At 33.3% G+C, this 23,638-nt stretch overlaps 4 protein-coding genes across 4 annotated transcripts; 1 reads left to right on the top strand and 3 right to left on the bottom strand.

Moving 5' to 3' along the window:
- Positions 1–902: 902 nt before the first annotated feature.
- LOC133296493 (phosphoenolpyruvate carboxykinase (ATP)-like) lies at positions 903–8,152 on the bottom strand. The gene is made up of 12 exons (XM_061495489.1): positions 7,759–8,152; positions 7,494–7,678; positions 7,143–7,296; positions 6,386–6,470; positions 3,607–3,707; positions 2,972–3,270; positions 2,685–2,858; positions 2,508–2,573; positions 1,981–2,159; positions 1,689–1,858; positions 1,443–1,611; positions 903–1,332 (listed from the first exon to the last, which is right to left on the bottom strand). The coding sequence occupies exons 1-12, from the start codon at positions 8,079–8,081 to the stop codon at positions 1,189–1,191; spliced, it is 2,049 nt and encodes a 682-aa protein (XP_061351473.1). The 5' UTR covers positions 8,082–8,152; the 3' UTR covers positions 903–1,188.
- Positions 8,153–12,320: 4,168 nt separating this feature from the next.
- LOC133296495 (NAC domain-containing protein 83-like) lies at positions 12,321–13,017 on the bottom strand. Its single transcript, XM_061495493.1, has 2 exons — positions 12,583–13,017; positions 12,321–12,449 (listed from the first exon to the last, which is right to left on the bottom strand). The coding sequence occupies exons 1-2, from the start codon at positions 13,015–13,017 to the stop codon at positions 12,321–12,323; spliced, it is 564 nt and encodes a 187-aa protein (XP_061351477.1).
- Positions 13,018–13,624: 607 nt separating this feature from the next.
- Positions 13,625–13,975, bottom strand: LOC133296496 (NAC transcription factor NAM-B1-like). Its single transcript, XM_061495494.1, has one exon. It carries the CDS (start codon positions 13,973–13,975, stop codon positions 13,625–13,627), a length of 351 nt encoding a protein of 116 aa, XP_061351478.1.
- Positions 13,976–19,357: 5,382 nt separating this feature from the next.
- On the top strand, positions 19,358–22,617 carry LOC133296498 (glutamyl-tRNA reductase 1, chloroplastic-like). Its single transcript, XM_061495496.1, has 3 exons — positions 19,358–19,867; positions 20,807–21,048; positions 21,126–22,617. The coding sequence occupies exons 1-3, from the start codon at positions 19,606–19,608 to the stop codon at positions 22,254–22,256; spliced, it is 1,635 nt and encodes a 544-aa protein (XP_061351480.1). The 5' UTR covers positions 19,358–19,605; the 3' UTR covers positions 22,257–22,617.
- The last annotated feature ends 1,021 nt before the right edge of the window (positions 22,618–23,638 follow it).

The raw sequence follows: 23,638 nt of genomic DNA on the forward strand, positions 1-23,638 counted from the left end.
TATTTTGGTAATGAAGTTGTAGAGAATTGTCTTAATGATCTGATTTGTAGACAAGAAATCCGATACAGCATGAGATTAACCTTCTCTCTCTGATTAAAATATATATATATATATCCTAAGAAGCACCGATACTGCTTAAATTTTTTTTCCAACGTATCGGATACGCGTATCGGAAACGTATTGTTTGGTAATCGACATCCTGTATCATCGAATAACGTATCGAAAACGCGTATCGGTGCTTCATAGTATATATCAACTGAGTTTGACTTCTTTCCTGTTCCTCTTCCCTTTTTCTATTCTAGTTCTTTCGAAGAAAAGGTTTTGAGATTTCACGTTCTCCTTTGTTCAAAATTACAATGATTGTTGATGATTTTGTTTTCTGATACTTGTCACTCAGCTTATGGGTATCCCTCATATTGTTCTGATGAAATGTATGCAATGAGGACATCTGTTGGCCGTGAATATATAAATTGATTTTTTCTTCCCTCCCCCTTTGATAAATTATTTTGAAGATCTATGAACCTGATGTTTCTTTTGCATTCTCACCTATTCTACCACTGGGTTTTACTCGGAACTAGTTGTTACTGCTTGTATGAGTGTTTGGTTTTAAAAGAGTTTGGTTTAACAGTTATAAGTTTGTTCTGCTGCCAACAAACTTATACGATCGTGCTGTGTTTTTTTATACATTTTTGTTCTGTTTCTTCTGCCTTTTTTTTTTGGTAGTTTGTTTCTTCTGCCTTATTGTAATTTGAAGTTTGCCTTCAATCGTATATCAGTTTATGACAGGTAAGACTGCCGTTATGTGGGATACCCATTCTTTTTTTTTCTTTTTTCTTTTTTGATAACATAGGATACCCATTCTTAAATGATAATGTTTTCTTCTCAAGCCGAGTTAGTGACAGTTGAAAACTAGGAAGTACCCTTTTTAAGAGGGGGGAACTATTCTAAGGAAACAAAAAGAAGGGGCCGTAGCCTGACAAAGCCAAAGTTCCAATCATTAAACTTGCAAAAATTAACAACGGTAAATAACATAGAAGGGATCGTCTTATGGTCAAGCTAGCTTAAACATAGCGAAAACCTTGAAGTGGAAACTATTAGCTAGATGCTTTTAAACTTGATTTTCGAATCATGCATCTGAGTTGCAGATTTTTGGGTCCATTATTTTTTATTAAACTGGAACTGCTCTCATCAGAATATAGGCCCAGCAGAGACAATCTCTTCAGTCAACTTCTCATCTTTCCCTATCTTGTAGGTCATGAATCCATCAAAATTCTTCTTGAATAGACTGGCTAATTTCAAGAGCGTATCTTGGTAGACCTTCTTGTCAGACCACTGCAATTAAGTCAAATTTAACGTTAGTGCAGTTCTTACCTTCACAATTTTAACTCTTGATAAGAGAAAAAAATAGTAGCTAGAAAACAAGGTATTGAATATCAACTAACAGTATTCATGGGATGCAAGATTTCAGAAGGGACACCCTCTATTGCATCTGGGATCTCAAACCCAAACACTTCGGTCTTGGTGTACTTTGCATTCAAAAGGCTCCCTGAGTGAATGGCATCGATGATTTTCCTGGTGTACGCTAACTTGATCCGATTGCCTAATCCATATCTGCCAATTTATGGGGAAGAAAAATTAGTTTTAGCAAGTAGAAAACTGCCATGCAGATGCAGTATTAGAGTACATACCTTCCTCCTGACCAGCCAGTATTGACAAGCCATCCAGTAGCCCCATGCTTCTGCATCTTTTCAGCCAGCATTGCCGCATATTTGGTAGGATGCATCATTATAAATGCTGCCCCAAAACAAGCTGAGAATGTGGCCTGTGGCTCTTTTATACCATCTTCTGTCCCAGCAACCTGTTTCATGCAATAAATTAACCGATAAAACTTGTACCTCCAGGGTAGCATCGCGCAGGCCCTCTCAACAACTAGAGGATGCCAATGAAGGTATGAAAAGAAATGAAAGGTATTGCAAGTACCAGGGCTGTGTAGCCACTGATGAAATGGTACATTGTTTGGGCCAAGCTCAGCTTGCTCACTGGGGGGAGCACCCCAAATGCATCACAAGCTAAAAGGATGACATTCTTTGCATGGGGAGCAACACATGGTATCCTAGCATTGGGTATGTACTCAATAGGATATGCTGCACGAGTGTTCTCTGCAAAACCAAAAGTTCCAAACTACTATTCAGCATGAATCGCATATTATGGAATCATTTAAGTAATAATGTAACTAAAGGTTTCAATCTTTCATAATTCATAGTTATCCTGTCAGTGTTATTTTGTGCAATTTTAATGCATAAAGTTTTACACCAACAATAAACAGCAGACTTGCTCAAGATATGATTCACACTGACAACTTAACTTCGTTATCGGTTAATACATGTGTGATTTTACAAAGCATTAGTTCAAGTCCATCCATAATCTCACTTCCTATGCATTCAGTTTTGCCATTTTTACTTCCTTTAGCGTACCCTACTTGAACACATTTAATTTATTATACTTACCGGTTACAGATTTGTCCGAGTAATCTACGTCTCGAGTATGCTCATCAAAAACAACATTTTCAAGCACTGCAAAGAGAGGCAGTTAAAATAATTGTGTCAGTCTCAGAGGTGGGGTGGCTCCATAGAGAGTCTATGCGTAATGAAGGGTAACTGTTTTGTCAGGTATAAGATTGTTACCTGTACCAAATTTGATAGCATTCCAGATGTCTGGTTCCTTATCCTTTGAAAGATCAACACACTTTGCATAGCAACCACCTTCAATATTTGACACCCCATTCTCACTCCAGCAATGCTCATCATCTCCAATTAAATACCGGTTATGATCGGTAGAAAGAGTTGTCTTTCCAGTACCTATTGAGAATCACAACAATAAACGGATTAATGAAAATTCAACAGAGTACAACATTAATAGGCAAGTGATGGCTCATGGCTCCATTATTAAAAAGGTACTCATCTAACTGCACCTGATAATCCGAAAAAGAATGCAACATCTCCATTTTTGCCCATATTGCACCCAGAATGCAGGGAGAGAATATTACGCTTGGGCATGAGGTAGTGCATTACACTAAATAGACCTTTCTTCATTTCCCCAGCATATTGTGTGCCAAGGATGACCATTTCTTTCCTTGCTAGGTTGATGTCTACGCTAGTTGATGAAGTCATGTAGTGTGTGTAACGGTTACAAGGGAACTGTCCTGCATTGTATATAGTGAAGTCTGGAGTTCCAAAATCCTCTAGCTCTTCAGGAGTGGGTCGAATGCACCTGTCAAAATTTTCTCTTTATATTATGAGAAATCATTATCTCCTTCTACATGAGATAAGAACTTTTTCCTACACAAATTCGTTTTCCGTGCCAATTAATTTTTCTTTTCTTTTTTAATTTAAAATGTGGGACCCACATTTAATTTATCTCTACTTTTTTTCTCTCCTACTATCCTACAACATAAGAAAATATGCACCCTTATATTATACATTGTTGTGCATCTGACTATTCTAGTGCCTCCTACTAAGCCTTTATCTGAAGATTGTAAAGAATTATCTAGTAATGCACAAAGATTTGTGTGAGTGTAGAAGGTAGGTAATCTGCTTCATTACTCACATATTGTGCATAAATAGGGAATGATAAGCTCTTGCAGATACAATTCGGACTTTGATTTGGTGTTCTGGATCCCAATTCAGAAATTGATCATTCACAAAAACCTGAACTCAGATCAATTTACAAGGTCAGAAGAACTAGTCATTGATATTTGATAATCATTAGTTGCGTATCAATATTTCAAAAATTAACTGTACGAAAGACACATCTGATTCTGATGATTAAATATTGGGTGCTTCTTGGAAATGGTAAATACTGAAGAAAGTTCTATTAATAATGTCTGCACTCTGTTATTATTAGGCAGAAGAGTTGTGAAGCAGTCAAGAATCAAGTTCAACTTTCCTCATGAACCCGGCATGGACTATTTGGAAGCAATTATTGGCTAAGTGTACACGAGACAACTCATCATACCCAAAAAATCTGTAGGTAAAAAGTCCTATCAACGAACACATTCCTAATAACGGTGGAAATAGCAGAAAAGCAGGGATAAGTTAGAGGAAACTGCAAAACTTGTTGTAAATTACGTAAAGACAGTGGTTCTCGACTCCTTATTCCTCAAGCAACCTTAGTTTTCTTATTTCTGAGGTGAGTTGACGAAGTAAAATTTAGCCAACCAGATATATTTCGTCATATGATATTGTAATAATACATGTCTCTCTGAATGATTCTCAATTGATATGGACACATTGACAACTTGTTAATGAATTTTTTATTTCGTTATTCTTCTTGGTGACTCTCATCCACATCAGCGGGCTAGTGAGTCATTATATCGTGGTTTTTTTCTATATATTTTGGGTGTTTGGAACTATTGCATGTTGATGTCATTGAAGACTACGCGGGCTTTTGTTTCTAAAGTATATGATAACATTCTCAAAAGTAAAATTCTCATAAATACTACGACGAGAAATGTTATTTTCAAATAAATTTAAAAATATATTTGGTCAACATTCAATATATTTAAAAAATATTTTTTAAAATTCAAATAATTAAATGTTATAAAAAAAAATGAATAGAAGTTAACAATTAGATTACAAAATAAATTTTAACCCATAAAAAAGGGTTTTTTCACCCTTTTGCCCCTCATTAATTATTTAATAACCATTTTGTCCCTTATTGCAAACTATTTACCAATCTGCCCCACTTTAATCGATTAAGCCAAAAATTTAATCGATTAAATGGTCAAATGAAGATTTAATCGATTAAATCTTCCTCTTTATCAGAAAAACAACCTTATGCATGGGAGATTTAGTCGATTAAATAGGGAGATTTAGTCGATTAAATAAGGAGATTTAATCGACTAAATCTTCAAGTCAACGATTTTTGTCTATTTTGACCATTTAATCGATTAAATTTTTGACTTAATCGATTAAAGAGGGGCAGATTGGTAGATAGTTCTGAATAAGGGACAAAATAATTATTAAATAATTAATGAGGGGCAAAAGGGTGAAAAAGACCATAAAAAAACAACATACTCATCTCTTATTATGGGGAACCAAAAATGAGAATGACACTTTCATTGAAAAATCTACAATACTCAACAATATATTTTTAAAACTAGTACCAAAAATAAAAATGCCATATTCTGAAGTTCACTTACAAAAAAAAAAAATAAGTTAACAATTCTTGAAATATACACAACTTAGAAGTCACTAGTTATAAACTTATAATTTCATAATTTGAAGATTAACCTTAAATTATTATGTACATAAAAGTAGTTTATTTTCAATTTCTGACTACGACTGCAAGGCGCAACTATTTTGGGGCTAGAAGTGGATTTTTATTTTATTTTTCGTTGCTTTGACGTTTGGTTAGGCACAAGCGCATTTAGAGTGTGATGAGATTATTTTGGAAAAATATATATTATAATTTTCTAATTTTTTTAAAAAATTATTCTTTTTATTTTATAAGAAAAGTATTAACAATTTTAAGTGTTTTTTTTTCTTTCAAAAAAGTAATCGTATTTTTTATTTAAAAATACTTAAAAAGAAAAAGATCAAATGGCCTTAATACTAAAGGAAGTTATTTTTTGTTTCTGGTTGTTTGTTTGTTTTTGTTTGGGGCTTCGCCCCTTAACGTTATAAAAAAAAAAAAAAAAAAAAAAAAAAGGAAGTGTCAAAGTAGATAATGTCTAAGCTAGAGAGAGAGAGGTTATCTATGGGGGAGCTCATACAGTCAGACGCAACGAAAGGCCACTCAAACGCACATGCACTGCTGAGTTGGGTAGATATTGTGATTTCCTTCTTATCTCAAGCTATCTGATTACTCATTGACACGTTGTTCAGTAAAGTCAACATAATGGAAAAGGTCAATAGTCATGGAAATATAGGAATGGTACCATCATGTTCCCATGACCACCATAAATAAAAGTGGACAAAACTGTTAGGCCACAGTTTCGCTTTCATAGATTTGTTATTATTATAACATAATTTTACTCATCTTAATTATTCGAGTTATGTTCAAGCAAATTGAGGTGTTAACCTATTGTTTTTCTTAAAAAAATAAAATAAAATATCACTATCTATTGTTTTACCAAATTACATAAAGAAAAAAAAAGAAAAAGAAAAAGAAAAAGCTACCAATCCCTAAGATTTAGGCGTGGATCAAGTATCTATCGTGTCTGTCTATTTTATTTCCCTTAATTTCCGGTTGTGATGTGCTGTGTGTCTGTTTGAAACTTTGAGCACAATTATTGATAAAACAAAATCAAATATTCCACATAAAGAAATATCAATAAACTTTGAGAGGTTGATCTGAAAATACATGAGTAATGTATATTGCGCACCATTTCGAGGGAGTTCAAGTAATCAACTGCTCTTTCTCTGTTGAGTAAGAAGGTATGTTCGTCCATTTCAATATTGGGAGAGCCCCTGGATTAACATATACAGCAATTGGCTTTTCAGAAGAGAAATTAAAAAAAAATAAAAAATAAAATAAAATTGTTATTGAATATTTTTATTTCGTTTTTAAAGAAAGGATGGGTAAGTTAGAATGAAGAAGACCAATTAATAAGCCTTAAACTTAAATTAATTTATATCAGATTATGTATTCAATTTATGGTTGTATAAAAAAGAAGGATTCATTTTTTCTACGGTCAATATAGATAACTTATTTATATTGAGTTTAAAATAATGTCGTTTGGAGGCGGAAATCAAAGTATTTTTATAATTATAATTTATTTCAGCGTCATAATAATCTTTTTCATTATAATTTTTTAATTTTTTAACAAACAACGTCATTTTAACAGCAAAACAGCAAATATAAATGGAAAAAATATTTCTGCAATTACGGCAGATAAGTATGCATTTATTCCCAAAACGATGTCATTTTGGTATTAAAATCTTAAAAAATTATAAATATAAAAACTATTATAACTCTAAAATAAATTAAAATTACAAAAACATATAATTTCTGTCCCAAAACAACGTCGTATTGAATTTACTGCAGAAAAAATCAAACTTAATATAAATAACTCATAAATAATTTATCTACCTTCACTTCACCAACATTAAAGCCAAAAAGAATTAGCAATTAGCACTCACTTTCCCCACCAAAGCTCATGCTCGGTGGTCTCGTCCTTCACAACACGTTTGTCTCGGGGAGAGCGTCCCGTCTTTGCTCCCGAAAGAGTGGCTAACGCACCCGTTGCCGTTATGAATGAACCTTTCTCATACTTAATCGCTTGCTCATACAACTCTGTAACAAACCAAAAAAACAAAAATTCATATTTTCATAAAGTGGACATAGAATATGCCCATTTATTCCAAAACAATAGAAAGAGAAATTTAAAAGTGCTTCTAATCTAATATCCACTAACTAAATATTATTATTATTATATATATAAAGATCAGATCGAATTATGTATATGATATTATATTATATTAATTAATTACCGGCAGGGGAGAGGTTGTAGAGAACGTGGGTGAATTTAAGCGCACTGTCACTAACATCAAACGTTGTTGAAACATAATTATGCGGATGAGCGTGGTGATCAACGTGTGTCACCTTAGCCTTTGTGGCTGGGTCTCCTTTCACAACCTTAGGCCCTGTCTCCCTCGTCAACGAAGCCAACGATGCGCTAAAAAATCAAAAGACAAAAAATTAATTATATCATGTCACATGTGTGCATCGCATGATTATTGTAATTAAAAACATTACCTGATGGATTGAAGTTGCTGCCTCTGGCGTTCCTCTTCAGAAATATTTGCAAAGGGACCTTGTGTTGTTCTGATGGGAGTGTTAGGGGTTGACCTTTTCTTCTGCAGAGAATGGAGCTCGTGAATTGTTTGAGCTCTCACCGGTGGGGTGCTGTCGTCGTGGCAAACCTCCATCGTGTCCGAATCTGTTGGCTTCTTGTGAGTTTGAATCGTGGGTAGCCCACGACGGCCAGTGTTGGTGGTGGTGTTGTTGCCACCACCACTGCTCGTGAAACTGAAACTTGATCCATTCTCTGTTGTTTCCTTGTTCGCCATTTCCGCCATTTGTGAGTAGTGGTGAAAAGAAAAAAAAGATGGTAAAGTCTTTAATAACAGTTCAATGCCGACGCGTTGTGAATATGCTATGCAAATTGCAAGTGATCGATTGTGTTGCCTCGCTTTAATAGTAAGCTTCAGTTTACCACCCTCTGTGGTTCGCCTTACCCTGGTTAAGGTGACCATGGTTTCATTATTTTATAAATAAATAAATTTGAAATGATATTTTGGTACTTATTTATTGAGGTATCTCAGTTCTAATTTAATTCTTAATATAAATAACATGAACAATATCCAAACGCATTCTGACATGTTTCAAAAGATAGAGCCACTTCCAATAAGCTGTTTCTTTTCAAAATAAAAAATGTTTTATTTTATATGTGCAATTGAATGCAGTTCTTTCAAATTAAAAAGAAAAGCCAAAGTGAAAAAAATAATCAAAAAGATGTTTTTATTTCGAAGTTAAATTCTTTAAAAAAAATTAAAATATTATTTTTTACTTTATTTTTAAAAAAAATATTGATCCGAATACAAAATAATTCTAACTTAAGAAAGTAATGCATAAAAATTATCAAAGATGGCAAGATGACTAACTTAAAATGAGATGTGATAATTTAAGAATTGCATTAATAATTATATTTGCTTTTATATAACGGAATTGAATTCTTATTATTGAGAATAAGATTTTTTTTTTTTACCTTTAACACACGTGAATTCATTACTATTTAGTATTTAGTAAATTCATTCTTTTTTCTTAAATAACGGTTCCTCTTATATAATAAAATATAACATGTCATCACAATAGTAACTTAATTTTATAGTAATATATGTTATCTTTAACCTTTCTTCTTTTCAATTTAATTTTTTTTTGGAATCAATTATGCATATTTTTGTGATTTTGAAATTTTTTAGTGTAATATGTATTTGTAGATTCCACCTAAATTAATTATGTAGATACATCTATTATAATTTTAAATATTTTTTTAAAATTTTCTTTTAAATTCTATTTAAATTTAAAATGCATGTGAACTCAATGCTTTTTAATTTTTATTTATATATTCTTAAATCAATATTCAACTTAGTCTTTAAAAGGATATAGACTTAATTATGTCAGTGCTTAAATAATAGAAAATGCATCTAAAGTCCCTAATTATGTACATTTTTAGTCAAATTAATCCTGCATTTATCGAAATTAGTTAAAATTGAAAAAGACGGGTGGGTCCTCACCAAGGTGGTGATGATAACTCATTCATGATTGGAACAATTTTTTTATTTTTTTAACAAAAGGAAAAAAAATGAATAATATAACATAATATAAAATCAAATTAAATATAACATAATTGTTGATAATTAAAGAGCGAAATGATGTACATGAAATTATTTAAGTTTAGTATAAAATCAAATTATTGTTATAGTATACTCTAAATAGGTATATTGAACTTGAAGTGTCTATAATTTTTTTTTATATATTTCTCTTTTTCGTCGTCCTTAATTTCCTTTCCAACAACAACAACTATATTGGAAAAGAAGAGAAAATAAAGAAGAATAGAGGAAAATTTATGATTTTCATAATCATAACATTTTTCATACAAATAACGTTTTTATATAATACTATAAATACAAATACGGAAATCAATACTCCATTAATGTAACAGATACAGAATATAAATGAGGAGGTAATTACATTTCAATCAACTATTATGATGGAAAATCAAAAGTCATCCATACATATAAAATAGGCATTATACAACAAATACGAAGTGATAAGTATAATGGGATAGGATATTGTGACAAACAAATAATGTTACTACCACATCTTAACCGTTGACTTCCGTCAATCAACGGTTATCATTTATTGTGAATTAATAATTAATTAATGAGTTTGTTTTGAAAAATAATAACCGTTGGCGGAAATCAACGGTTAAGATGTGGTAGTAACATTGGTAGTAACATTATTTGGTTGTCACAATATCCTATCCCAAGTATAATATGATAATAAGTATAACCGACTTATTATAAAAAAAAATAAAAAAAAAATAAGTATAACCGACTTTTATTATTATTATTACTGTGTTGGAATTTTATTATAATACATTAATCATGCATGTATTGATTTATTTAAAGATTTATTCCTATTAATTCTTTAAAGAATATGTTTATTAGTCTATTAAAAGACACATTGTAAAGTAAATTTTACACAAACTTTCAGAGATTAAGTCTTAGAAAATAGGAAAGATACAAAAAAAAAAATTAGAAAATAGGCTTATAATATATAAATAAATTAAATTTAAATAATATATTTAAAAAATAAAATTAATTTGTTCATGTTAAAGTCTCTCTGATCTTAGTGTTGTCTTCAAGTCCAAGAACAACGGTCTTCCTCGGTTACTTTATAGCGAAGTCTTCTTGTCTAGTTCTTTTCACACCCCATTTATTGTGAAGATCATATATTAAATTCTTTTTAAATGTGCATAGAACATAGTTGTCGGCCTACATGCATGATAATTACGATAATCAATTTAACGTTTGTAAAACCGAACAAGATCAAGATTTCTTAAAAGAGAACACGAAAAATTTGAAAACCCTAAATCCTAAAGATTAAATGACAAAGTAGAGTACTTACAGATGCATTGTCTAACCATGAAGAATCAATTCTATATTCATGCAAGATCCAAGCACCATCATGGTTGGTGTCACTCTTCTCAAATCGTAAACGTCTCCTTATCCCAATACATTGCATCGTGCCATTGGCCAAAACTTTTTTTCCGTTGTTTTTCGCTTCCCAAAAACCACACCCAAAGGTGCGAGCCGAGTGTGTGCCAGTGGAAAACTTGTTCTTTAAGGTGGTGAAGAAGTAAAGGTCAGTTCCAACGTAAGAGTTAGAACCTCCAAAGGCTTCCCAAATCTCTCAAGGGTTCTTTTCACCATATAAGTCATATTCAAGAATCGTAACATCTTTAGGCAATGGTTTCCCCGTTGACCTTATTGTAAAGAAACAACTGGATGAGTCCATCATCGGTGGGTTTGAACTCTTTCCTTGAACACGAAATAGGAGCCATCGAATCTTTGATAATTTGCAAATAGAATTAGAAAGAATGTAAGAGAAATAGAGTGCAGTCGATGAACGATGTTGAATATTGTTCAATGTAGAAAAAAAAGGTCTTAGAAAATAGGCTTAAATTAAAAAAATAATTTAAATTTAAATAATATATTTAAAAAATAAAATTAACTCGTTCATGTTAAAGTCTCACTGATCTTAGTGATGTCTTCAAGTCCAAGAACAACAGTCTTCCTCGGTTGATTCTTAGTGATGTCTTCAAGTCAAAGAACAACGGTCTTCCTGGGTAGCTTCACAATGAAGTCTTCTTGTCTAGTTCTTTTCACACCATGTTTTTTGTGAAGATCATGTATTAAATTATTTCTAAATCTGCATAGAACATAGTTGTCGGCCTACATGCATGATAGATATGTTAAATAATTTAAAGTTTCTAAAACCGAACAAGATCAAGATTTCTTAAAAGAGAACACGAAAAATTTGAAAACCCTAAACCCTAAAGATAAAATAACAAAGTAGAGTACTTACAGATGCATTGTCTAAAACGAAAAATAGTTGGTGCCACTTTTCTCTAATCGTAAACGTCTCCTTATCCCAATACATTGAATCGTGCCATTGGCCATAACTTTTTTCCCCTTGTCTTTCGCTTCCCAAGACCCGCACCCAATGGTGCGAACCGAGCATGTGCCAGTGAAGAACTTTTTCTTTAAGGTGGTGAAGAAGTAAAGGCCCGTTCCACCGTAAGAGTTAGAACCTCCGAAGTCTTCCCAAATCTTCCCAGGGTTCTTTTCACCATATAAGTCATATTCAAGAATCGTAACATCTTTAGGCAATGGTTTCCCGTTGACCTTATTTAAAGAAACAACTGGGTGAGTTCATCTTCGGTGGGTTTGAACTCTTTCCTTGAACACGAAATAGGAGCCATCGAATCTTTGATAATTTGCAAATAGAAATAGAAAGAATGTAAGAGAAACAGAGTGCAGTCGATGAACAATGTTGAATATTTTTCAATTAGAAAAAAAAAGGTCATAGAAAATAGGCTTATATTAAATAAATAATTTAAATTTAAATTTAAATAATATATTTAAAAAAGAAAATTAACCCGTTGATGTTAAAGTCTCACTGATCTCAGTGGTGTCTTCAAGTCCAAGAACAACGGTCTTCCTCGGCTAGGTCTTAGTGATGTCTTCAAGTCAAAGAACAACGGTCTTTCTCGGTTGCTTCATGGTGAAGTCTTCTTGTCTACTTCTCTTCACACCTAGTTTTTTGTGAAGATCATGTATTAAATTCTTTCTAAATCTGCAGAGAACATAGTTGTCGGCCTACATGCATGATAGATACGTTAATCAATTTAACGTTTGTAAAACCGAACAAGATCAAGATTTCTTAAAAGAGAACACGAAAAATTTGAAAACCCTAAACCCTAAAGATTGAATAACAAAGTAGAGTACTTACAGATGCATTGTCTAACAACGAAGAATAAATTCTATATTCATGCAAGATCCAAGCACCATCATGGTTGGTGCCACTCTTCTCTAATCGTAAACGTCTCTTTATCCCAATACATTGAATCGTGCCATTGGCCATACATTTTTTCCCCTTGTCTTTTGCTTCCCAAGACCCGCACCCAATGGTGCGAACCGAGCGTGTGCCAGTGAAGAACTTTTTCTTTAAGGTGGTGAAGAAGTAAAGGCCCGTTCCACCGCAAGAGTTAGAACCTTCGAAGTCTTCCCAAATCTTCCAAGGGTTCTTTTCACCATATAAGTCATATTCAAGAATCGTAACATCTTTAGGCAATGGTTTCCCGTTGACCTTATTGTAAAGAAACAACTGGATGAGTTCATCATCGGTGGGTTTGAACTCTTTCCTTGAACACGAAATAGGAGCCATCGAATTTTTGATAATTTGCAAATAGAATTAGAAAGAATGTAAGAGAAACAGAGTGCAGTCGATGAACAATGTTGAATATTGTTCAATTAGAAAAAAAAAGGTCTTAGAAAATAGGCTTATATTAAATAAATAATTTAAATTTAAATTTAAATAATATATTTAAAAAATAAAATTAACCCGTTGATGTTAAAGTCTCACTGATCTCAGTGGTGTCTTCAAGTCCAAGAACAACGGTTTTCCTCGGCTAGGTCTTAGTGATGTCTTCAAGTCAAAGAACAACGGTCTTTCTCGGTTGCTTCATGGTGAAGTCTTCTTGTCTAGTTCTCTTCACACCTAGTTTTTTGTGAAGATCATGTATTAAATTCTTTCTAAATCTGCAGAGAACATAGTTGTCGGCCTACATGCATGATAGATACGTTAATCAATTTAACGTTTGTAAAACCGAACAAGATCAAGATTTCTTAAAAGAGAACACGAAAAATTTGAAAACCCTAAAGATTAAATAACAAAGTAGAGTACTTACAGATGCATTGTCTAACAACGAAGAATAAATTCTATATTCATGCAAGATCCAAGCACCATCATGGTTGGTGCCACTTTTCTCTAATCATAAACGTTTCCTTATCTCAATACATTGCATCGAGCCATTGGCCATAACTTTTTCCCCCTTGTATTCCGCTTCCCAAGAACTGCACCCAATGGTGCGAACCGGGCGTGTGCCAGTGGAGAACGTTTTCTTTAAGGTGGTGAAGAAGTAAAGGCCAGTTCCACCGTAAGCGTTAGAACCTCCAAAGGCTTCCCAAATCTCCCAAGAGTTCTTTTCACCATATAAGTCATATTTAAGAATCTTAACATTTTTAGGCAATGGTTTCCCGTTGACCTTATTGTAAAGAAACAACTGGATGAGTTCATCATCGGTGGGTTTGAACTCTTTTCTTGAACACGAAATAGGAGTCATCGAATCTTTGATAATTTACAAATAGAATTAGAAAGAATGTAAGAGAAACAGAGTGCAGTCGATGAACAATGTTGAATATTGTTCAATTAGAAAAAAAAGGTCTTATAAAATAGGCTTATATTAAATAAATAATTTAAATTTAAATAATATATTTAAAAAATAAAATTAACCCGTTAATGTTAAAGTCTCACTGATCTTAGTGGTGTCTTCAAGTCCAAGAACAACGGTCTTCCTCGACTGGGTCTTAGTGATGTCTTCAAGTCAAAGAACAACAGTCTTTCTCGGTTGCTTCATGGTGAAGTCTTCTTGTCTAGTTCTCTTCAAACCCAGTTTTTTGTGAAGATCTTCTTTCTAAATCTACAGAGAACATAGTTGTCCGCCTACATGCATGATAGATACGTTAATCAATTTAATGTTTGTTAAACCGAACAAGATCAAGATTTCATAAAAGAGAACACGAAAAATTTGAAAACCCTATACCCTAAAGATTAAATAACAAAGTAGAGTACTTACAGATGCATTGTCTAACAACGAAGAATAAATTCTATATTCATGCAAGATCCAAACACCATCATGGTTGGTGCCACTCTTCTCTAATCGTAAACGTCTCCTTATCCCAATACATTCCATCGTGCCATTGGCCATAACTTTTTTCCCCTTGTCTTCCGCTTCCCAAAAACCGCACCCAATGGTGCGAACCGAGCATGTGCCAGTGGAGAACGTTTTCTTTAAGGTGGTGAAGAAGTAAAGGCCCGTTCCACCGTAAGAGTTTGAACCTCCGAAGGCTTCCCAAATCTCCCAAGGGTTCTTTTCACCATATAAGTCATATTCAAGAATCGTAAGATCTTTAGGCAATGGTTTCCGTTGACCTTATTGTAAAGAAACAACTGGATGAGTTCATCATCAGTGGGTTTGAACTCTTTCCTTGAACACGAAATAGGAGCCATCGAATCTTTGATAATTTGCAAATTGAATTAGAAAGAATGTAAGAGAAACAGAGTGCAGTCGATGAATATTGTTCAATGTAGAAAAAAAAAGTATTAGAAAATTGGCTTATATTAAATAAATAATTTAAATTTAAATATTATATTTAAAAAATAAAATTAACTTGTTCATGTTAAAGTCTCACTGATGTGTCCGATTCCAGCCCTAATGTGGAATCGATATTTATCTTTCGGTCATTTTGATGGATCATGATCATTAGAGTTGGTGTGGGCTGGTTTTTTTGTTTATTGGGATGAAAAGTCACATGACCCATTTTCCACTGTTTCTTTTTCATTTTGATTTTGGGGTTTTCCATGGCCCATTACAAAAACTAGGAGTAGGTGCTTCAAAATCTGATTATGTGTAAAGTACAACTAGTCCAAAGTTTAGAACTGCCTCGTTCCAACCCAATACTTAGTCAGCTTGGTCTAGTGTTTCGTCTCAAGATTTCACAATATACGTCGACACATACCTAAAAGATACTAAAGTCTATCTCTCTTTCTTTTTGAATTGTGACCCCCATAAAGAGATTAAATTGAATAAACTGCAGTGTTTAAGAACATTATTGCCAAAACTGCAGCTAATTTCATTGAAAAGGACTACATCTAATGTATAACCAAGGGCGGAGGGAGGGGTTAGGATAACAATCACTCCTCGTCAAATTTATACAAATCTTTATGGAACAAGTTATATTTACTAATTCTTTATTTATAAATTTGTCTATATATTTCGAAGAATGCATTCCTCTATTTTTGTACTCCTAGGAATAAATAAGCAAGTTTGTAAGAATTTATAAATATTGTTTATGTTGTTATTAATCTTATAAACAGTGATTGTTCCCTTCAAGTTCATACAAATTTTTAATTATAAATACAATCTAAAGTATATATTTTTTATCATATTGATAATTATAACTTATAAAAAATATTATACTTACAATTTCACCCCTTCACAAAACTTTCTAGCTCCACGATGGCGCTTAACTATATGTACGCTTACAAGATGCAAAAATAATTTTGCAAAACCAGTTAATTTATTTTGTCTCTAAAATCTCCCACTATTGAATTATGTATTAATATTCGTATCACGAAGCATCTGAAAATGGGCAACATTAACGCTTGACACTTAATAATGCTTCCAGAATTGAATAAAATCATGGGCAGATGTCTCTATTCATTTGGCAGCTAGTTATCGTCATTTCATGGTTTTTTATTTTATTTTCTAGCACAAGACAAATGTGATAATTATAAACCAGGTAAAGATCTCAATATTAACTTGAAGAAGCTCAACAGCTGTTATTTATTTTATATTATCTTAAAAGGTTATTTATTCCAGATCGTGTATGGTTGGAAAGTAGCTGGCTACACAGTGCAGACTCTAAAATCAACATTTTTTTGGGATACTATGAGTAACATATGGAGAAGAATAATAAGAGCCCGAGAAGTAGGCTAAAAGGTGAACAATTATCTTGGGACGCACCCCATTGTACGTACACAAATAGAAAGGAGGTTATTTTAAGTTAAAGACTTCTCAATGGAAATCATAATTTCGAATCAACTCGTTGATTGTGCTTGAAACAAATTTGAGAAGCACAGAGCATTAGTCAGGTCCTCAACAAGACATCTGTTCAGGCATGTCATCTGCTTGTGTAAATCCGACGTAAATGCTTGAACCATAAAGATTGAACGAGAAAAAAAATTGCAAGTTGAAAATTATTGTGTGCATCAAGGCAAGACTGTCGGTACTATATTACAGATGTTAGGCATAGATAACCTACAGCAGGCGTTGGACTTATATTTCTGAAACAACTTTGCTTGGGTTTGGTAGTGAGACTCTGCCATTCTACGGTTGCATCTTCTTTTCTGATGTATGATCCTTATTCTATGCTCTCTTTTGTCCTATAAAAGGAAATTGGTTCCAGATTTTGATCAATTGATGATGATCCCTCTAAGCAATATATTGTTATGTACTTCTTACCAAACATTCTTGCTGGCTTCAAATCAAAATTAAAGTTGGTCATGGCTATTTTATGTATTTAAACCGGAATATATATATATATATATATATATAGCGGAGGTCAATTAAATCAAAATAAACATATTTATTGGAGGTCATTTAACGCCATTTTTATTTCTTCATTTCAGTAATTTTATTGTTGGGAATTGCTTTTCTTATGTTACATAAATTTTTTTTTTATCTCCTACACTCACATTTTTCAAATGGGTCTCACAATATTTTTTTTCTCTCACCTCCAACTTTTTTCTTTATCCTAACTATTATTTGAGCATGAGATAGTGCTTCTCTTATGCAACATAAGAGAAGTATTACCCTTTATTGTTATACTCTTTTGTAGAGGTGACAATTTCAACGTGACATGGATTACACACAAACAAATGTGTTCCGATTTATCCATTTTTAAATTTGTATTGTATTTATGTTGGTAAAATCTGACATAAAAAGTTTACAAGTTGTTGATATCATGTCATTTCGTATTGTTTCGTATGTATCAACCTCCATAACAAGCGATATGCTTTAAGATTGACATAGAATTTGTATTGTGTCGTGGTTAACTCGCATAAAAAGTAACACTTTTTGAGGTTCGCGAGTTGTTCCTAGTATGTCGTGTTATGTTTATAACCCGCAAAATAAGTGGGTAGTATTCATTTCCAAGATTTTGATCTCTTCTCAAGTGTATTTATATTTTTGTCACATTCGTGTTGTGTCAATCTGAATTATTATCACCTAATACTTTGCTAAAAATAAGAAAAGTGAAATTTTACTGGCATTAACCCTAAATGGATGGATAGAATAAGTAAAATCAATTATATTATTTTTAAAATTTTAATAAATAATATACAGTCTTTAGTACTAATACTAGAGTAGTGGAGATATTTTCTTCCTCGCATTACACAAGCCTAGAAGTTATCTCCCTTGTTTCAGAATTTAGCCTCGCTTTTCTTTTGTTTCAGAATTTAGTCTTAATCATGCATGCATATTCAAATTGATAATGTTAATAAGAAAAATAGAGAGCATAGATGTATGAACCCAATATATGTTGTATCCATTCAAGAGTAATTTAATTGAGTAAAACGCAATGTCTTGTTTTTATCCGCATCAAATTGATAACAATAAGACCTCGATGTTGAACATTTGCAAGTTTGGCTACAATCCAGGACTTTAATTTCTCATGGAAATTGTGGTAAACAAAGATCCTGAAATCTCAGGGAGCAATCCTGATCACATATCCTCACACCCACCCTATTATCGCCTTATCATTTTTTCTCAATAACTGTCTCTAAGATTTTTCCAAAGATTGTTTATATTTAATTTATTTATTTATTTATTTTCAGCATATCCGATTTTTAACAATAACAATTTACTTTTTTTTTTTTGATATCATAACAATTTACTTTATGTGCAGCCTTCCCATACAAAACAAATTAATAATTAATTTAAGAGTTTAATATTTCTTTATAAATAATAGATAATTTTTTCTCTCAATAATTTTTTTTTTTTTTTTTTTTGATAACATCTCTCAATAAATTTTACTTTCTCTCTATTCGTACCATCCACCCACTCTAACATTCTTCACGAGTCGCGACATAATATTACATGTTATTTTTTATTTACTTTTTACAAATCACATGTATTTTTTATGGAAGAGAAAATCATGTTTAAGCCATAATATTCACATTTTTGTGGAGTTAACTGTTTCAAAGAATTTTTTTTTGCATTCACAGATACTTAAATACAAAATTTTACTTAAACGGAAAAAATATGTAACACTTAAACAAACCATTTTTATCATAAAATTACATGTTGGTAGAAAACATTAGCCCCTTAAATTAAAGGCAAATGTATTTATCTTTTCAAGTAAGAAAATTTTTGTTGAGCAATCAATTTTTAACAACTGATTAGTAAAATTTTGTTATATTAATAAAGAGAAAAACAAGTATTATGTTATAGGAAAATTTCTAGGTCATGTCATAGAGACAATCAATTGTGGATGTCACTATTTTTAAATAAAAAAAAAGTAAAAGAATTGATAGGTCTATTTTTAAGTGTCTGTAAAAAAAATTAATTGTATCATATAAAAGGAGAAAAACATTACCCATTAATAAAACTGCTTCATTTTTCTCTATCTTTAATATATTATTGAATGTTGGATTGAGAAAAATAATTTTAAAATCTTCCTGGTTAAACTTTATTAAAAAATCCGCTGCTCCATAAAAATTTTATTACGTGAAAAAAGAAAATAGGACCCTAAATTAAATGCATCCAACGTCCCAAGTTTGGAAGGGTGAAACCCAAAATCTTTTTTTTGCAGGTGAGTATGGTCCTTATAAGATCAGAGAGGGGAGAGAGAGAGAGAGTGTGTGGATAAAACGCTCCACTCGCCAATCAGAACTCAGAGAAAGAAATCACAATCTCTAAAACTCATACAAAGCCACAAGGCCCAGACCAAAGTGAGAGGAGGAGGGTCAACACTTCAATTTTCCCTTCATTTTGCCACTGCCCCTCCTCTGTCTCCCTCTCTTTGAATTCTCCCATTAATATTCAATACAATTCCCCGCTAAACGTTTTCCGTTTCCTTCCCGCTTCAATTGAATTCTCAAATCTAAGGTTAGGGTTCTGACGCTGCCACAATGGCTGTTTCAACCACTTTCTCCGGTTCCAAATTGGAGGCTTTGTTGCTCAAGTGTTCTTCCTCTTCTTCAGCGTCGTCTTCAAGGGCATCATCCACTGCTACCCATTTATCAGTTGTTGGCAAAAACAGAAGAACCCTCATTCATAGAGGAGTTATTCGCTGCGGTGCTGAGGCTTCTGATGTATTGATTAAGACCGATGATACAAGCAATGCTAGCACCCTCTCCGCTCTTGAGCAGCTCAAAACTTCTGCAGCTGATAGTAAGTTGTCTTCTTTGCTCAATTTTCTGTTAATATTTTTATTTCATGGTTAATTGGGTATGAAAGGAAAATTTTATTATTCCCATAATTGCATCGAAGTTTTTTTTTTTTTTTTTTTGAATTAAAGTGAATTTGCTCCTAATTTATTATAATCTCTAAACATCTGGATTAAGTTAGTGAAACAAAGAATGAAGGCCTAGTCACTTAGGAAGAGAGTAGTGTTTCTTCAGCAAAATGTTGCTGGTGAAAGCTGAAAACTCTCACGCATTAAACTTATCTTTTCTTCATTCATGGTTCCGGTCTTGTATTTACTATTTAGAGTAATGCTAAGCATGTTCATTAGTTTATGACTGCACAGAATTCCTTCACATACTGCCCTTTCGGTCTCTCACCCCTGAAATTCTATCGTTTGTTTGACGATTCTACCGTTGATCTGGATGTTGAATAGTATTCAATGCTTGAAATTTTAAAACTTAGCAGCTCCCGATGATGTACCAGAGAAATATAGCATTATTATTTGACTAGTGTTCAAGGTATTCGCTTCGTATTTTGAGGATGAAGTTCTTATGCACGTTAATATTTTCTTTACTTTTTTTTTTTTTTTTTGTTACTGGTGATTTTGAATCTGTTTACTTCACTCAAGGAGATCTGTTTCTGTTCGTTATATTTCTCTTGTCTATTTTAAATTTATTTTGCATTGTTGTCATTTACTGGTCCTTTCTGTTTGTGTAGTTTAAAAAAATATCGAATGGGTTTTGAACGTTCAACTGGTTGGGCTTTTATGCTCCAAACCTATATAGCTTTCAGGACTTGTGGCAAGGTCCAGAGGGTTATTCCATCCAAAAGAAAAAAGAAAGACAGGATTGCATGCCTTTCATTGGTTGATTTGTACTGGTTAATTATATTCTTTTAAATGATTTATACAATTAACTTTAACAGGGTATACAAAGGAAAGGAGCAGCATTGTTGTCATTGGGCTCAGTGTGCACACTGCACCTGTGGAAATGCGCGAAAAACTTGCCATTCCGGAAGCAGAATGGCCTAGAGCTATCGCAGAGCTGTGTAGTCTCAATCATATTGAAGAAGCTGCTGTTCTGAGCACCTGCAACCGAATGGAGATATATGTTGTTGCTCTGTCCCAGCACCGTGGTGTCAAAGAAGTCATGGAATGGATGTCAAAAGTAAGTGGCAAGTGTATTTCACTGATGGTATTTGTATTGCATTACTAAATATTTAACACCCTTGTTCTTTTTTGTAGACAAGTTCCATCCCTGTTTCAGAGCTTTGCCAGCACAGGTTTTTACTTTACAACAAAGATGCCACACAGCATCTTTTTGAAGTATCAGCAGGTCTTGACTCTCTTGTATTGGGAGAAGGTCAAATCCTTGCTCAGGTTAAGCAAGTTGTCAAAGTTGGACAAGGAGTTAATGGCTTTGGGAGAAACATTAGTGGGCTATTCAAGCATGCAATTACTGTCGGGAAAAGGGTTAGAACTGAGACTAATATTGCTGCTGGGGCCGTTTCTGTAAGCTCAGCTGCTGTTGAATTGGCCTTTATGAAGCTACCTGAAGCCTCGCATGATAATGCCAGGATGTTGGTTATCGGTGCTGGCAAGATGGGAAAGCTTGTGATCAAACATTTGGTGGCAAAAGGTTGCACAAAGATGGTTGTTGTCAATAGGACTGAGGAGAGAGTTGCTGCAATACGTGAAGAACTGAAGGATGTTGAGATAATCTACAAACCCCTTTCAGAAATGTTCATCTGTGCCAGTGAAGCAGATGTAGTTTTCACCAGTACAGCGTCGGAAAACCCGTTGTTCTTGGAAGATCATGTCAAGGACCTTCCTCCTGCAAGTCAAGATGTTGGAGGCCATCGCTTTTTCATTGATATTTCTGTTCCTCGGAATGTGGGTTCATGTGTCTCAAATCTTGAGTCTGTGCGAGTTTACAATGTTGATGACCTTAAAGAGGTTGTGGCTGCCAATAAAGAGGATCGGCTAAGAAAAGCAATGGAAGCACAGGCAATCATTGCCGAAGAATCAAAACAATTTGAAGCTTGGAGGGACTCCCTGGAAACTGTTCCTACTATTAAGAAATTAAGGGCTTATGCTGAGAGAATCAGGGTTGCTGAGCTTGAGAAATGCTTAGGTAAGATGGGTGATGATATCTCAAAGAAGACCCGGAGAGCTGTGGATGATCTTAGCCGGGGTATAGTGAACAGGTTGCTTCATGGTCCAATGCAACACTTGAGGTGTGATGGAAGTGACAGCCGAACTCTAACTGAGACACTTGAGAACATGCATGCTTTGAATAGAATGTTCAGCCTGGAAACTGAAATATCTGTTTTGGAGCAGAAGATTCGAGCGAAGGTGGAACAAAACCAGAAGTGAGATTTTCTTTAATGATACTCATTTATTTCCACCATTAGAATAAGAGGAAACATCCTCATCATTTTAGAATTAAAAATCGTGTAATATTTAGTTGCATAGTTGAACCAATAGAAGTTTCCTTGGGGGAGCTTCAATTGATTGTTGTGTCTCTGCCTCTGCTTGGCCTACTCGTTTGGGGTTTTTGGGTCATGTGTTTACACCGTGGCTGGCTTTGTATTATAAAAAACGAAGCAGTTGTGGTGGGCTTTGTATTTACCACGAATAATGTTTGCCTAAATTGTGTACCCTGTATCCGGAATATTAATTGTATCTGTATGAGAGTATTAACTTTCTATGCTAAAGACAACTGGTTTATACGAAATGGAGTTATGATGTCCTTCTTGGTACTGGTTTATTCACAGCCGCGGTTGCTCAATTTTTTTTATTTTTTTTTAAATGGTTCTTTAGATTTTATAAACAATATTTGGAACCAATCACTATTTTTTTTTTTATCTACAAGCATGGTTTTTAGAGGGTTTCTTCTTATATTGTACAAGTTCAGAATAGCTGCCACCATTGCACCTTTAACAAGGAATTATGAAGTTGAGCTATGTGGTTATTTTACCTCAAATAATCCATGGAAGGGCAGCCCTGAATCCAATGGCTAGTTAAAGTGGTGAATGGTGATTGGTGAAAATAGAAAAGTGGGTTAAATTGAGAGGAGACACGTTTAAAAAGAAATATAAGTGAGAACAGAATAAAATAATTAATGTTCCTTTATTTTTTTTAAGGGCTTGTTTAGGAGGGAAAGGAAAGAAAGAGAAGGATTTATTAATCCCTTCTTTTATTTGTGAGTCTAAAAAAATGAGGAGAAAGATTTAAAATTTTTCACAAAACCCTTCTTATTCTTAAAATTAAAGTTCCACCAATTTAAGGAGTTTTTAACTCTCAAATAAGGAAAGAGAATATTCTTTATTTCTCTTCCTTTCCTTCCTTCCCCTCCCTCTCCCTTGAATTCCTTTCCTTCTCTTTCCATCCAAAATCCCAAACAAAACCTAAAAGTGACTACAAAATGAAATAAAATAAAACAAACCCGATATTTTAAATTAGAGAAGGCAATGTTTTCCACCTCAAACTGTTGCACACTGGTAGCCATGGAATTTTCCTTTACCATCACTCCAACTTGGTATCCTGGCCCAAGCCCACCAAGCCACCACTATGATTTCCCTTACCAGCCCAACATCCCATGAACTAGCTGTTTTTATTTCATACAAAATTTAGATAAATGACAGTTTGGTCAAAAATAACCTAAATTTTAAATGATTATGTTAGATAAATTTATAAAGAGCTAAAAAAGGATATTCTTATTCCACTTGCTTTCTCGGACGCCTTTCTCTATTCAG

Source organism: Gastrolobium bilobum, unplaced genomic scaffold, assembly GCF_033153095.1.
Source record: "Gastrolobium bilobum isolate Gb01-03AN ecotype WA unplaced genomic scaffold, APGP_CSIRO_Gbil_v1 utg4457, whole genome shotgun sequence".
In the NCBI taxonomy this organism is placed as follows: domain Eukaryota; kingdom Viridiplantae; phylum Streptophyta; class Magnoliopsida; order Fabales; family Fabaceae; genus Gastrolobium; species Gastrolobium bilobum.

What these genes read in the sequence shown, in the direction of transcription:
- LOC133296493 (XM_061495489.1), bottom strand. Translation starts at nt 8,081, where the DNA reads ATGGCGGAAATGGCGAACAAGGAAACAACAGAGAATGGATCAAGTTTC. An exon ending in CATGAGCTTTGGTGGGGAAA is followed by an intron (nt 6,471 to 7,142) that starts GTGAGTGCTAAT and finishes ATGTTAATCCAG; the next exon opens with GGGCTCTCCCAATATTGAAA. An exon ending in TGCTATCAAATTTGGTACAG is followed by an intron (nt 2,574 to 2,684) that starts GTAACAATCTTA and finishes CTCTCTTTGCAG; the next exon opens with TGCTTGAAAATGTTGTTTTT.
- LOC133296495 (XM_061495493.1), bottom strand. Translation starts at nt 13,017, where the DNA reads ATGGCTCCTATTTCGTGTTCAAGGAAAGAGTTCAAACCCACCGATGAT. An exon ending in CGTTGTTAGACAATGCATCT is followed by an intron (nt 12,450 to 12,582) that starts GTAAGTACTCTA and finishes TCATGCATGTAG; the next exon opens with GCCGACAACTATGTTCTCTG.
- LOC133296496 (XM_061495494.1), bottom strand. Translation starts at nt 13,975, where the DNA reads ATGACTCCTATTTCGTGTTCAAGAAAAGAGTTCAAACCCACCGATGAT.
- LOC133296498 (XM_061495496.1), top strand. Translation starts at nt 19,606, where the DNA reads ATGGCTGTTTCAACCACTTTCTCCGGTTCCAAATTGGAGGCTTTGTTG. An exon ending in CAAAACTTCTGCAGCTGATA is followed by an intron (nt 19,868 to 20,806) that starts GTAAGTTGTCTT and finishes TAACTTTAACAG; the next exon opens with GGTATACAAAGGAAAGGAGC. An exon ending in TCATGGAATGGATGTCAAAA is followed by an intron (nt 21,049 to 21,125) that starts GTAAGTGGCAAG and finishes TCTTTTTTGTAG; the next exon opens with ACAAGTTCCATCCCTGTTTC.